Source organism: Cyprinodon tularosa, unplaced genomic scaffold (assembly GCF_016077235.1).
Source record: "Cyprinodon tularosa strain WSP-4 unplaced genomic scaffold, ASM1607723v1 ctg9, whole genome shotgun sequence".
Taxonomy (NCBI): Eukaryota; Metazoa; Chordata; class Actinopteri; order Cyprinodontiformes; family Cyprinodontidae; genus Cyprinodon; species Cyprinodon tularosa.
In genome coordinates, this window is record NW_024039673.1 from 1,445,828 (window position 1) to 1,460,612 (window position 14,785).

General features: G+C 36.9%; 1 protein-coding gene across 1 annotated transcript; it reads left to right on the plus strand.

The window, feature by feature from the left end:
• Positions 1-6,261: 6,261 nt before the first annotated feature.
• Positions 6,262-10,210, plus strand: angptl5 (angiopoietin-like 5). Its single transcript, XM_038273994.1, has 8 exons — positions 6,262-6,595; positions 7,351-7,522; positions 7,607-7,710; positions 7,788-7,881; positions 8,545-8,648; positions 8,719-8,839; positions 8,997-9,182; positions 9,286-10,210. Exons 1-8 carry the CDS (start codon positions 6,539-6,541, stop codon positions 9,603-9,605), a joined length of 1,158 nt encoding a protein of 385 aa, XP_038129922.1. The 5' UTR covers positions 6,262-6,538; the 3' UTR covers positions 9,606-10,210.
• The last annotated feature ends 4,575 nt before the right edge of the window (positions 10,211-14,785 follow it).

Here is a 14,785-nt window from a genome sequence, read left to right on the forward strand (position 1 = left end):
AGACTGAAGCAGAGATACAAAAGACAACTGTTAACCAGCTCCACAGGTGGCCCTGTCCAGGAAACACACAGCCATCCAGACATACTCTGAGCCAGCTCCCATGTCAGAGGATGAGGATAGCACATCTAGCCAGTCACAGTCAGAGAAACAGGACTACTCTGAAAAACAGGCTGATCTCGAACATCTAGAAACAAAGGTGTTGATGGCAGCAGCACAGCTGATATTTCTCTCCAGGATGGTGTCACAGCCAAACAGGAACAGACCAGATGAAGCTACTATGAGAAAAATCAGAGAGAGCATAACGTTAGAGATTGAACTAACAAATTCTACAGAGTGGGAGAATAGAGACAGAATAAAGCCAAATGATGAAAAAAGGTGTCCCTATGTCCTCCAGCACTCTAAGCCTATGGCAGCATAACTATAGAGGTATCAAAAAGAAAGTTTTAAGCCTACCCTTAAAAGTAGACAGGGTGTCTGCCTCATGGACTAAAACTGGTAGTTTGTTCCACAGGAGAGGAGCCTGATAACTAAAAGATCTGCATCCCATTCTTTTCATTTATTTATTTATTTATTTATTTATTTATTTATTTATTTATTTATTTATTTATTTATTTATTTATTTTTTATATAAATTCTAGGAACCACTAGTAAACCTGCAGATTGAGAGGCAAGGGCTCTTTTAGGGACATAAGGAACAATCATATCTCTGATATAAGATGGAGCTTAAAAAAGATAACTTAATTGTTTAGTGATTCAAAAATCTCTTAGACATAATCAGATATTAAAAATATATAACCATTAATCCAAATGTAAACTAATGATGTTTTAAAATAATTTCAAAAAAAGTTAATGACCTACTTAGTGATTTTAACCATTTAAATAACTTAATTTAGCTCCTTTACATGTTAGTTTTTTTTTATAATGAAAATAAAGACTAATACACAACAATTCAATGCATCAAGATTTTTAAATTCATATCTCTAAATGTGATTGCAAATCAATTAAGCTGGATCCATTATTTCTCAAATACACCCTAACATCTAACTGGTTGATCCAGTAGCAGCACTGGCCCAATACAATCTATAAATAATCTGGAAAGAATAAAGAAACAAAATGCTCATTTATGTTTTAGCATCTGTGAAAATTTTCATAATATGTTAGTTATAAATGTTTAAAAAATATGTGTTTAACATGGAAGTGTTTGTATATACTCAATGAATGAGCTAAAATGAGTAATTTTATCTCACTTCATGGATTGTCATGCTGAATATAGAACAGAACAAAGAATAATGACAACCTGGAAGCTTATATACAATGAGAGAGGAGAAAAGCTCTCAAATAGCTAAGAATAATCAGGAGTAGATAAGAACAGCTGAGCTAATTAAAAGAGGAAGAGCTGAGGGAGGAGGGTAAATGAAGAACAGAGAGAAACCCAGGAACAAAATCAACAATGATTGAAACAAAATTTACAATGGAAAAAATGTACATACAAAATAAGAACTTGATCTAAAACAAATGGCAGTGTGTAGAAAACATAAATACAGGGAGAAAAGTACATATCTAAAGAAACAAAAACCTTCAAACACTTCATGAAACTTTATTCCAGGTTTTATTGATGGGTAGAAGTCAAACACTGACAGTGAGTTCAGTCATTGTATTACATAACATAGGTTATTTAAAATGAAGTCTTATATGCTGTGTTGAAGACTCCTTTTACTCCTTTTACCCAGATGCACCACAGAGCGCCACAGGAAATCATTCCTGCCTGTGGTCATCAATCTCTACAACGCCTCCCTCAAGTGATTCAGACACCCCCTCCCCCCTCTGTAATTGACATTTATTTATTCCTTGCACTGTTTTTGCATGTCACTATCACTTTATTTGGATTTATAGGTACATATGCATATATATATATATATATATATATATATATATATATATATATATATATATATATATATATATATATATATATATATATATATATATATATATATATATATATATATATATATATATATATATATATATATATATATATATATATATATATATATAGTGTTTCCCTCGGGGATTATTATTTCTGATTCTGATTGAGGCTGAAATCAATCTGCCCATCGTCTCTCTGTCTGCTTAGGCAAGGCAAGGCAAGGCAAATTTATTTGTATAGCACAATTCAGTACAAAGACAATGCAAAGTGCTTTACATGATTAAATACAGGAAGATAAAACAGACTCAAAACAAGTAAGAAAAAAAAAAAAATGAATAAAAAAAAAAAAAAATGCAGAAACAAAAAAGAGTATTAAAAACAGTTGGGTTAGCATTTGATCAAAAATTTCTTAGACTCACTGAATGCTGAAGAATCTGAATTAATTTCCCTTCTTTAAAATGATCACAGCTGCCATCTTTCACTCTTTCTTTAAGCAAACAAACTGCATGTTATTTAACCCTGTCTGACATTTTTTATTGTTTCATAGTGAATGCTTAATAAATGAAACCTTTGGATTTAAACAGATACACAAATAGATTTTAAAGTGTTCCGAACCTTGGACAAAAAAGCTGAATTTATAAAAAAATGGAAAGAGGAGGTTTGATTCAAAGAGTAAACACAAAGTCAGTATCAGCCAGTGAAAATTGTATTGCGTGTCTCATTAATTCAGATTATTGTTGATATCAACAGCAATTGCTTCTGTCTCCCTGAACCCTAGTCAGCCTCGGCAGATGGCCGCTCACACTGAGTCTGGTTCTGATGGCGATTTCTTCCTGTTTAAAGGGAGTTTTTCCTCTCCACTCTCACTACAAGCATGCTCTGTGTGAGGGATTGCTTTCGAGGCAATGAGTCGATGCAATCAGCTGGTTTTCCTTCAAACGAAAACTTTGAATCAATTTTACTGTATGATCTGGTTGAACTGTCCTTAAAGTGCTTGAGATGACGTGTTGTAAATTGGCACTATATAAATAAACAGATTTGAATTGAATTTTATTAAAGAGATATTTTTGGCAGTGGGGGGATTTTTGTTTTCTGAAAAAAAAAATAGATCATCCCTTAAGAGTAAAGTTTATTAAGCAATATAAACACAGCACCAAAAAAAAAAAAAACGAGACATCTTAAATTCCTTCACACTAAAGAGAATCCACATCTCTATTTACAGTCTGGGAAACTTGAAACAGTCTTTTGAAGTTTAAAATGCTTTGTGTATTTTCTTTTTATTTCCCATTTAGAAACACTGTTTTCAACTTGAACCCCCATTCAGTAAATTAAATGTCTGATTAGTTTGTTAACCAGTGGAGAGGATTTGTTTTTTTACTCCATCATCATTACTGAAACAGATACATTAGTATCTGTTTCAGTAATGATGATGGAGAAAAAGACATCTGAAACACATTATCACAGTAATAAACGATGATAAATTGTCCTCTCTTTGTTCCCATTATAGAGAGCGGATAGAAACACAGTGTGAAAGGTTGCCTGATAGGTAATGTGTGACTTCTCCCTATGAGAGGGGCTGCAAACACTGAGGGCAAAGAAAAGGTCGACAAAAACTTTCAGGGAAGTAAAATGCTCTGTTTTGCACAGTCAGTCATATACCCCATATTATGTGTTTTTGTTTCTTATCACCTGTTTAACAGTGGAATGAATAGATTAAAGAGACATTGATCCATTCCAGACATTTTCATTGTGGCCTGCTTTAGTGGAAGTGATACTTTAGATCGAAATGTTCACATGTGGCAAAATAGCAATTCCACTTTGAACATAATTATCACATAGCCAAATCAGATAAACATGTTTTTTTAAAGTCACATTTTAGGTCAACTATTCACACAACCCCTGACCTGCCTCTTTAATTTAGCCTTAATTGAGATGCAGAAGAGGGATGTGAGGAGAGATTGCTGGGAAAAGTTCCTGTGATACACTTTTGTGAACAATAGATGGCAGTGTCTCTTTTTAACAGTTTCTTCATGCATTTGATAGCTTTTTCATGTTGATTTACTAAAAGGAAAACTAGAATTAAACCCCGCAGCGAAACAATTGAACAATTGTTGAACACCAACTGATTACAAGCTGAGGAAAAAGATAAACATGTTTGCAGTGTGTTTCCATCACGATTTCATTCTATTAATAGTTAATATCGGTGGGAAAATAAAACTTAGCAGATATAAATTTACAGCAAAAGAAAAAAGGATGACCTATTTTATGTTTAAAAAAAAAACCTATAAAATGTTTTTAATGTGGATTTCAGAGTCTCAGCATCTACTTTAAAGATTTGAAGTTGTAAATATTCAGCAGTTATTTCCAATGTTGTTCATGCATACATGGTGCCCTGGGCGAACTGCTTGGAGAACCAGAAACCAAATCAAAGGAATAAATTTGATGAAATGAATTGCTGCCATGTACAGTACCTACATGTAAGATAGCCCCTCTATTTGAACAGCAAGCAGTAGGGCCCACTGACAGATAATTTATGCTGTTTTTATGCTGTTTGTGCTCGTACCCGCACATCTCCCACTGATCAGCTGCTAATTCAGCCCTGGGCCACTGCACATATATAATCCATATATCGTACTTCCATCATTTTAGAAACGTGAAATTCCAATATTTACTGCAGTTGACTCTTTTTTTGTGCAACTGTCAATTAGATTTGCCAGAACACGTTAATTCTTTGTCTCAAATCAAAGGGGGGCCATTAAATATAGTCTGGGAATCAGTGACTTAGCAGGCTATGCATTAGCTGTAGTGTCTTGCTTTATCATAGATACAGATTGAGATGAATTTAAATCAATAACAATATTTCTGGGAAGAGGCTTTGCAGCATTTGCTGCAGGACCAGCAGGTTCTGCAACAGCTTTTTGCCCACTGCCATGAGACTGTTAAACAACTGAAACTCTAATCAAGACTCTGCATCACACTAATAAACATCATATTTGCACAACATGGCTGATTTTTGTCTTAATCCCTTTAAATTGAACCCAACTCAATGTATACTGCATTTTGCACATTTATTTATTTGCACTGCACTGAACCTTTCCATATCAATGCCTTTTGCACCATTCTTTAAACTGGTTTTCCTTTTCCCCAACACAGTTTACATTCTGATAGCTGCTGCACTTTATAAATGGTAATGTTCATTTAACTGTTGTAAGCTGCTCATTCACTGTGTATGCAATGACTTTTCGTTTTATATACACTCTGTGTATATAAAATGACAATAAAATTTGTCTTAGTCTGTCTATTTAGTATTCTTACCCAAAATTGTGTGGATGTTTATACAATTATAAAGAAAGACAGTTATAATGACAGACGCTCTTTGATGATTATTGCTATTTTCAAAAAAAAAAAAAATAAAATCTAACATTGTTATTTATGGTTTTCCCAACAGCAAAGTCATCAAGATAGCTTTCATCGTAAAAACAGTCAATGTTAAAGGATTTTAATCTCAAAATGTTTGGAAACCATTGATTGCTGCTACTTTACAGTGATTTACTGTTTCTCTGTTAGTATCCAAGGGGAAAAAATAGATTGGAGATAAAAAATGTACTATGAATATAAATGCCCTAAAAGTAAAGAATATCTTTGTGTTCACAGTGTATCTATACATTTATTCAGCTATTTCAAACACTCAACCCCCCAAATGCAATAAGATTCAATGAGATTCCTTTAATGGCTTGAATCCACTTTGTCAGAATGAGGTTTAACTCATTGATCTGCATGAGTTCCCTGGTTATTGAAAAGCACACACTCTTTTAGAGCAGGACGTAACATTGCACAGATGTGGGGTCCCTGAGGCTACAGCCCCATGCTTTTTCCACATTCCTCTGCCTGGCCATGGCTGCAGACAAATAGTACCGGTAAGTCCTTTCTACTGGCACTCTCAGCAACATTTTCCAAGGAAGCAAAAGAATTCAGCAGGACTCTGCTTGAAATTTGCTGCTGTTCTTTTACTTTTCACTTTCTTCTTAAATGGCCAGTTAACTGCACAAATTGGTCTGACTCTAGATGTATGACTCAGTGCTTGGGGTTGGAGGAAATAAAAGCACAAGGAAGAAAGACCCTGCTCTATCTACAGCCCACCTCCAGCTGCAGCTCCCACACAGGGACATAAGCAGAGACAGGGGGTTCAATAAAACAAGTTACACATTTTTCCTTCCCACATCTGGTTCTCATGCTGGCGGCAGGATGTGACCTTTAAAACAACAAGGCCTGATTAGGAGACACACCACAGAGGAGGGTAATAACCGCAAAACTAAAATCTGCACATTCAGCCCATTCTGGGATAAATGATCAAACTGTTACAAACCTCCTCTAACAGAGGCAATGCAATAGGAGTTTACAGGAAAGTGGGAGTAACAACCATCAGTCACTCCCACCATCATGTGTTGGAGAAAAGCGAGGTGAAAGTATAAAAAAGGGGGTTTGTGGAGTGTGAACGATAGATGTGGATAGGTGTTGGAGAAAAATAGGAATAAATGAAGAAGCATCTGCTGGTGGAAGGAGCTCCGCCCCACAGCTTCAAGAGGAAATGATCACAGCTGTACTGAGATGATGTCGGCAACAACTCTCCTCCTGCTGCTTTTGCCTCAGCTGGTTTTCCCCACAGTATGTACCAAATGCATGTTGAACATTTTCATTGTTTTTTTAAATTGCTTTGTTATGAAATGTTTATAAGAATTGACTGAGGTCAGATTAAGGAAGAACTTATGAGCTGCCAGGCAAGAGGCCCAAACTGCCTCTTAAAGCTGATTTATTCTGTATGTTTAATCAAATCAAGTTTCACACTAAAAAGAAAATGAGCAAGAAACACTTTTTGTCAAATCTTTGAGATTAAAGGGTTTTGAAAACACATAAAGAATGTTTTATTTTACCAAATCGGTACTCAAGGACATCGAAGGAACTCATTGCTTCAGAAAACCTTAGACAGGACATTATAATCTTCTGGTTTTTTGATTATACAAATGTTTTTTTTCCCCCAACTTTTATTTTATCCCATCTGGTTCCAGGTTAAATTGCCCATTTGTCAATTTTATCTCAATAATATATACCAACTTATTGCTATTTTATCATGACCTTCTTCCATTTTTTGTTCTGTAAATCAACCGTTTCATACTCGTGCCAACTCATAGGATATTAACGATGTCTCTTATCAGTGAGGTGCTTTATTGTTAGAACGTAAGCTTCTAGAGACTGTTTGCTTTGTATATGAACATCAAAAATCTGCATTTATAAAATAAACATCGAAGTTTTGTGTCATTCAGTTAAATATGAAAAACTGGATTACTGGGTTACCGTCATTTCTTTATATAGCAAGTTTTCCTTTTGTTTAAACTTTATTCATTCTTATTGTTTCTCCCTAGACTGACGGTATCATTGGTCATTTAAACCAGTCAGAAACAGTCAGAGAAGAGCTCTCTGATTCATCTGCCAAAAGCCAAAAAGCTTTCAGGCAGGACAGAGGTCACGATGCTTGCTCCATCCCATGTGACATCACCATCAAACTCCTGCGGGATGAGAAACACTCAGTCTGCGGTGAAGTTTTTCTTCGTTTCTCATTATATTTATAGTTCTGTTGACAAAAGGAGTTGCTCAGGATGCCGGTTTCTCTGCCTGCAGGTCAGCTGCAACAGTCCCTGCTGGCCTTTGGACGCAGCACCCGAAAGCTGATGAGGGACGTGATGGAGGAGCAGCAGAGAGCTCTGGATGTGCTGAGCAGTCAGGTAAATCCTGGCTTTGATTTGATGGTTTCATGAGAGTCTTTAAAGGATTTAACTGAAAAGTTTAGTCATCTTTCCAGGTCACAGAACTGATGAGCAAAGTGCAGACGCTGAGCTCCGAGGTCCAGAGAAGCAACATTGAGATGTACTCGATAAAACCTGTGTTATCCCACGGTAATGCCAAGGTTCCCTCACAAATCTGACAGATTAAAGTGAAAGGCTTGGATTAATTAACAGAACATAGTAAACCATTCTATAGTGCAAGAAAAATGATATGATTATATGATTTTCTTTATAGATCTAAAAAAAAAGAGCATTTGTGTAAATTTCTTTCATTGTAACATCGCTCAACAAAAATGTAGTGCAGCCAAATATTATCTATGGTTTTATAGAAAAATATAGTAAACTTAAATGCTGAATAGACCAGAGGGTGTCCTGATCAGTCACTTTTTGGACGTAATCCCAGTGGAACTATGCAGAAAATTCTTCAGCACATATCAAAATATATTTCCTGATTAATCAGGATCGTAGAACCATTTAATGATGTTTAATGATGTTTTTTTTAACATATAAATAATATATTTTTTATTGATTCTACTTTTTTATATTGCCTTATTGCTTCATTGGCTTTTAAAAACACATTTTTTGGTTGAATAGAATTAGCTTTAGATTTAAATATGCCACAGGGTATGAATAATTTAGGGCTTTACCAAATCAAAATATTTTGGAGTTAATATGTAGATGTGTCATTAAGCCTAGGCATATTTTATTGTGCAGAGTGAAGCAACAATGGATGAGAAATGTTCTTTTAATTGGATCATTCTTGTTATTAATTAGGACGAGACTGCAGTGACATCAAGGACAGTTTGTTGTCAGTCGTCCCAAAGATCCCCAGTGGCATTTATATAATCCACCCAGAAGAAACAGATTCTTCTTTCGAGGTAAAACATTAAATCAGTTATCCAAAGGCTGATTATTTTATCATTCAAAGCTAGATAAAATGTTCTGCAGGTGTTCTGTGAGATGGACTACATGGAAGGTGGCTGGACAGTGATTCAGAGAAGAACCGATGGATTAAGTGACTTCAAACGATCCTGGACTGATTACCTTGATGGCTTTGGGAACCTTGCAGGTTATTCAGGCTTGCTTTCATCATCTTCAAAAATCCAGTTTAAATAAATGGAATTGATTCAAGTTCCTTCTCATATTGGGTTACATGTAATTTCTTAGATAAGTAAAATTCTTGGGGAGTTTGTTCCTCACACATTTCTATTTGTTTACATCTTTAGGAGAACACTGGTTAGGTCTAAAGAAGGTTTTTCACATCGTCAACCAGAAAGAGGCTCGCTTCCAACTGCACATTGCTCTGGTCTCCAACAACGATGTCACGTCTTATGCATCCTATGATGACTTCCGCCTTGATAATGAAACAGAGTTCTTCAGAATCCACCTGGGCCGATATGCAGGCAGTGCTGGTATGCAAAAACAGTCTGATATTTACATTCTTAACTTAATGTCTGTCCACCGTTTGGAACAAGTAATGTTGTCTTGTGACACTATGTGTGTGGTTTTGTGCAGGTGATGCTTTCCGTGGCTACGAGCAGGAGCAGAACCAGGACACGGCTCCATTTAGTGCTTCCGATGTTGATAACGATGGGTGCAACCCATCATGCACCTTCTCCAACAAGACTGTGGAGAGCTGCAGCATTCTGCACAATCACACAGGATGGTGGTTCAACCGGTGTGGGCTGGCGAACCTCAACGGTTCCCCTGGAGAGGGGCTCCAGAACCAAGGGAAGAGGACTCAAATCCTATGGGACACCTGGAGGCAGAGTGGTGTCCCACACACCATCAAATCTGTTACAATGAAGATCAGAAGGCTTGCAACCAACAACTGACACCGAAATGACTCATCAAAATGCCCAACAATTTGAATTCAACAGTAAATATTCACTAGCAGAAATATTTGACAACTTATGCATCAATGTAGAGAATACTTTCCAGGAACTATTCCAGAACTTTACAGGTGATTCATAGAAGTAAAAATACACTTCCAGAAACTTTCATGAAATTTGGCAGTTACTTTTGGTAAAGTTTCCATCAAAGTTCTTTTAAAAGCTCTAAGGCAGGGCTGTCCAAAGTCGGCCCATGAGGGCTACTGTCCTGCAGGTCTTGGAGGTTTCCTGCTTCAGCAGAGCTGATTCTGATGATTGCAGTTCAGCAAAAACCTGTTAATCAGCTTTTAATGTAAATCACCTGAGCTGTAGCAGGGAAACCTCTACATATATGCTATGTTCAACACTATTTTATAAGAGATTCAAATTGAGTTTACTGGTTTGCTCCATTAACCAACAATTCATGGTATGTTCTGAAAAAGTGTCTTGAGAGTCCCTTCAAAATATAGGATAAATTCTGGAAAGTAAGTTGCAGAAAGATTTACGAATGATTAAAGAGCACTAGACTTATATTTTAGTTCTGTGGAATATAAATCCACCACAAATGTGAAAAACAATTTATTACTGTTTTTCTAAAGCAGAAATCCCTGGTATGTACATAAGCCAAAGCTTAATGACATGCTCTAGAGTTTAAAAAATAAAATCCTTTTATTTCCATGTATTTTGCCTCTTTACTTGTCTTTGTGTTTTAATTAGATTCTGAAAGTCAACTCAGTATCCATCACAAATTTCCTGTAACCTTCAATGGTGACTTAAAATTTTTTTTTTATTAATATTTCTGTTTTCATTTTATTTTGTTGTTCACAGAGGTCTGATCCTAAAATGGAAAGTGCCTGCATTTATCTCTCCTAAAAATACCTACGTTGGTATAGTTGTAAGAAAGGAGTTAAAGATTGTGTAATATCATCTCTATCAAGTGAACATGAATATTTATCTGGACAGACATTAAATATTTTACTGAGAAGGAGCATCTGTATCAATGTAGCCTACACTTCAACAAGCTTAAAGGGGAACACCGTTTTTTTTTTACATTGGCCCCTTGATTTTACGTTACATCTTGTTCTACTCACCCATATGAGTTTTGTGTCATTTGGAGCTGTTCTGAGATATTCCATTATGTTATATGGTAAATGGCATGTACGTATATAGCGCCTTTATTCAAGTCAGAAGACTTGACCAAAGCGCTTTACACTACATTCATTCACCCATTCACGCACACACTGATGGTGGCAAGCTACATTGGAGCCACATCTGCCCTGGGGCTCACTGACAGAAGCGGGGCTGCCGTACACTGGCGCCATCGGGCCCCCTGACCACCATCAGTAGACAATGCAGGTGAAGTGTCTTGCCCAAGGACACAAGGACACTGAAAGTCGGAGTCGGGGCTTGAACCGTCAATCCTTCGATTTCAGAGCAAACTCCTACATCCAATGCCCTGTCGTTATATCCAAGTAACGTCTACCGATGGGCAACGACTTAAAGGCACAAACTAAACTGTTCATAATTTATCATTTATGGTACGCCTGCATTCATAACATGTAGGCGAATCACTGTCCCCCAGACATCCCTGGTTATATTTTTTATATTACACAGAGACCCACAGAGAATTAATCTATTCAAATAAAATGCTTGTTTTTTTTAACCATCAATACAGACATATCAAAATATGACTCCATGTTTGAAATAGTTTGTGTCAAGATGAGTAGGATTGTAGGGGAACCAAATGCAGAGCCAGAGGCAGAGATGGTTTCTTGCAGATGTAATGTGGTGGCAAGAGAAGAATACATCTAAAAATAACAAACAAGTACACAAAGGAACCAGAACAGAGAGTAACACAAAATTTCAGGAGTGAATGGAGAGAACACAGAAAACAATAACTTCAGAGGGGTATGTATGGCCAACAGTACAATGAATGGAGTAATCAACTGATTGGGAGCAGGTGTGGGCAGAAGTAGCTAGAAGGGAGCTGGGGTGGTGGGGGCGGAGAGTAACAAGGGAATAAAAGAGGGCTTAAATATTTCTCAAAAATAACTTCAATGACCGTAAAGGCAGATAAAACTAATGACTAGAAAACACAGAATGACAGAAATCAAAGTGTAACCAAAAACCCAGAGTAAAAACCTAAACACAACCAAAACTGCAAATCACAAGATCGGGATTATTTGGCTCCTATCTCATGTCAGCATTACCTAAATATCCAAGTAGGTGCAGATAATTTAGTCCTGAAACTGTAGAGCATTTTTACTTTGCAGGTCTCTGGCTTATTATCAGTACAACTATAAGAAATTAAAATTAATTCTATAATTACTTTATCATAGCCTAACTGCCCTAAGTGATTTAAAAATCCACAGCTTTAACTTCAGCAGGAAGCAATTTTCTGCATTATAAAATAGGTCAAACTTAGTTTATCCTTATTTCTTTCTTTTTGTTTTTACTTTCTACTACAGTTATTTGGCTAAGAGAACCACGGCAACAGGTGAAATACCTATGATAGAGAAGAGAGACGATCCATTCCAGCAGATGGTGCTGTTGACCTTGCCTTTTACACTTCAACAGAATAAAAGGCAAGGTCAACAGAACAAAACACTTTTAACAGAATAAAAACAATTGTAGCAAAAAAACAAAACAAACAAAAAACAAGTAAATATTTAAGAATAAGAATCCATTTCCAAAACTGTCATTAGATACTGGTCAGAAATTGTAATCAAAGGTAATCCAGCACTGGGAATAATGGTTGATACCTATCCAATCACACAATGCTTCCAAACTACAGAAATGACTGGGTTTACTGGGTAAACTAGATGAATTGGACAGCAGTTCCCTGTATGTCATCTTCACTGCCTTATGTATTGGAAAGAAAACTATCCTCATGAACTGGAAAAAAAGAACAGTCTAAATATTAACCAGAACAGAGACATTCTGTTCAATTCAAGTAATCTATACAGGGCCTCTGCTCATTAGTAAATCAATCTCTCTAGAAACTTTTGATTGGCTACCTTTCCTCTTAGGAATGTGTGGCCTGTTGCTCTGTCCGGGTGGCGTACTGAAGCTGATTTGGAACATTTCTCTCACTGGGTTGCTCCTCCAAGTGGGCATTGGGAGGCCCGGGGTGAGACTTCTGGAGGCTGTGCAAGTCTTTGGGGAATCTGCGTTGGCGGACATGGGTTACCGGCCTGGGTGGGCCTGGAGGGACCTGGGGTCCATGGAAAGGCCTGCCCTTGGGTGGTTTCCCTATTGGAGGTTGGGGGCTTGGTTTTGGACCGATGCCCGCCTGCTGTTATGACTAGCCTGATCTTGGATCTGGGTGCAATGGCTCTAGGTTAATTAAGGTGGTGTGGAACGTACTTTATACATCATCCTTTATACATAATTTATTCATCATTCATACATCTCCCCTATAAGGGATCTAATGTCAGTAAAGTGGTGGAGGGAGGGCAGGGAGTGGCTTGTGCATGCAGCTTGACCTGAGTGTCTTAGTCAGCGAGCCCTTTGGAGCTTGCTGCTGCGCCCCAGTGGGACCTCTGTGCTGTAGCCACTGGGGTTTGGCCCCTCAGGAACTGGACCCCTTTGGGGTTTGGCCCCTCAGGAACTGGACCCCTTTGGGGTTTGGCCCCTCGGGGTCGGGCTACAGTTGCTCTCGTCTGCCCTTTACTGGTGGGTGCGGCCATCCCTGTGTCTGCCCTCCTTGTGTCCCAGTGATCAGGGGTGCTTTACATGTCTGTATTTCTAATAAAATAGTTCAACTCAAGGAATTCACATATTTTCTTACAATTTTCCCTTGTAAGTTAAACTTTAATCACAAAACACCTTAGGCCCTAAGCACCTAAGGTGAATAAATTGCTAAAAGTGGATTATTCTGAGTGCCTTAAGCAGAGTCTAAATCCAGTTGCAGCAGACTGACTGTTCTGCAGCAGGAAGGGTTAATATAGGTCAATAGGTCAATATAGGGACATTTTAAAGATTAACAATCGAAAAATTTTGAAAAAAACATAATAAAAAATTAATTAGTTAATGTGTGCAAACCATTGCAACACTGAAGAATTTAAACGGCATTTACTGCCTATAAAATCCTCACCATGATAAGTATTTTAAGATCACTCTAAAAAACTCAGTGTTTCATCCCTTTTACAGTTTTCTGGGAGTTTATTTCAGATTAGTGAAGCATGAGAACTAAAGGTCGCCTCTCCTTGCTGGTTCTGGTTCTGGGTACACAGAGTCCTGCCAGAAGATCTGAAAGGTCTGGGTGGCTGATACACTGACAACATTAATTTCATTTTTCTTTTATGAAATTAATTCAGAATTTAAACCTGTATCATATAATAACTGATGTTATCCATCCAAGATTTTGTACTTTTCTTGATTTACAAAATCCTGAAATTTAAATGTCAAAAAAAAGGAAAAACAGCTTAAAGGATCGGAAAAACATTTTCACCACTCACATAATATACTACATCGTTCTAAGGCAAGGAAAGTTTATTTATAGAGCACAATTCAGTTCAAAGACAATTAAAAGTGCTTTATGAAAATTGAGGTATAAAATAGAAGGAAAATAAAAGCAGAATTAAATCATATAAAGACATCATAAAACTTTAAACTAACAACACCTCAGTTAACAGTTTAACTTCAACAGTCAAAGGCTGTTTTAAAAAAATTTGGTTTTTAACTGTGACTTAAAAGAACTCAGGCTTTCAGCAGTTGTCCAGTCTTCTGGGAGTTTGTCCCAGATCAATGGAGCATAGGAACTAAATGCTGCTTCTCCGTGTTTGGTTCTAGTTCTGGGTGAACAGAGTAGGCTGGAACTAGAAGACCTGAGACCTGATCTGGGTGATACACTCACAACAAATCTGTTATGTATTGAGGTTCTGATCCATTCAGTGATTTATAGATTAACAGAAGGATTTTAAAGTCTATTCTCTGAGCTACAGGGAGCCAGTGGAAATATTTTAAAACCAGGCTGATTATGTTTCTCAGTTCTAGTGAGAATACAGGCAGCAGTGTTTCGGATGAACTGTCAGATGGACGTTTTAGGCAAACCATGAAGAAAACTTTCAAGTAATCAATTATAATAAAGATACATGCATGAATTAGGTTTTTCTAGATCCTTCTTAGACATTAGTCCTGTA

Excerpts from the sequence above, each read along its gene's own strand:
- angptl5 (XM_038273994.1), top strand. The coding sequence starts at position 6,539 with ATGATGTCGGCAACAACTCTCCTCCTGCTGCTTTTGCCTCAGCTGGTT. Across the intron at positions 7,711-7,787 it reads TGGATGTGCTGAGCAGTCAG|GTCACAGAACTGATGAGCAA; the intron begins GTAAATCCTGGC and ends TCATCTTTCCAG. Across the intron at positions 7,882-8,544 it reads AAAACCTGTGTTATCCCACG|GACGAGACTGCAGTGACATC; the intron begins GTAATGCCAAGG and ends GTTATTAATTAG.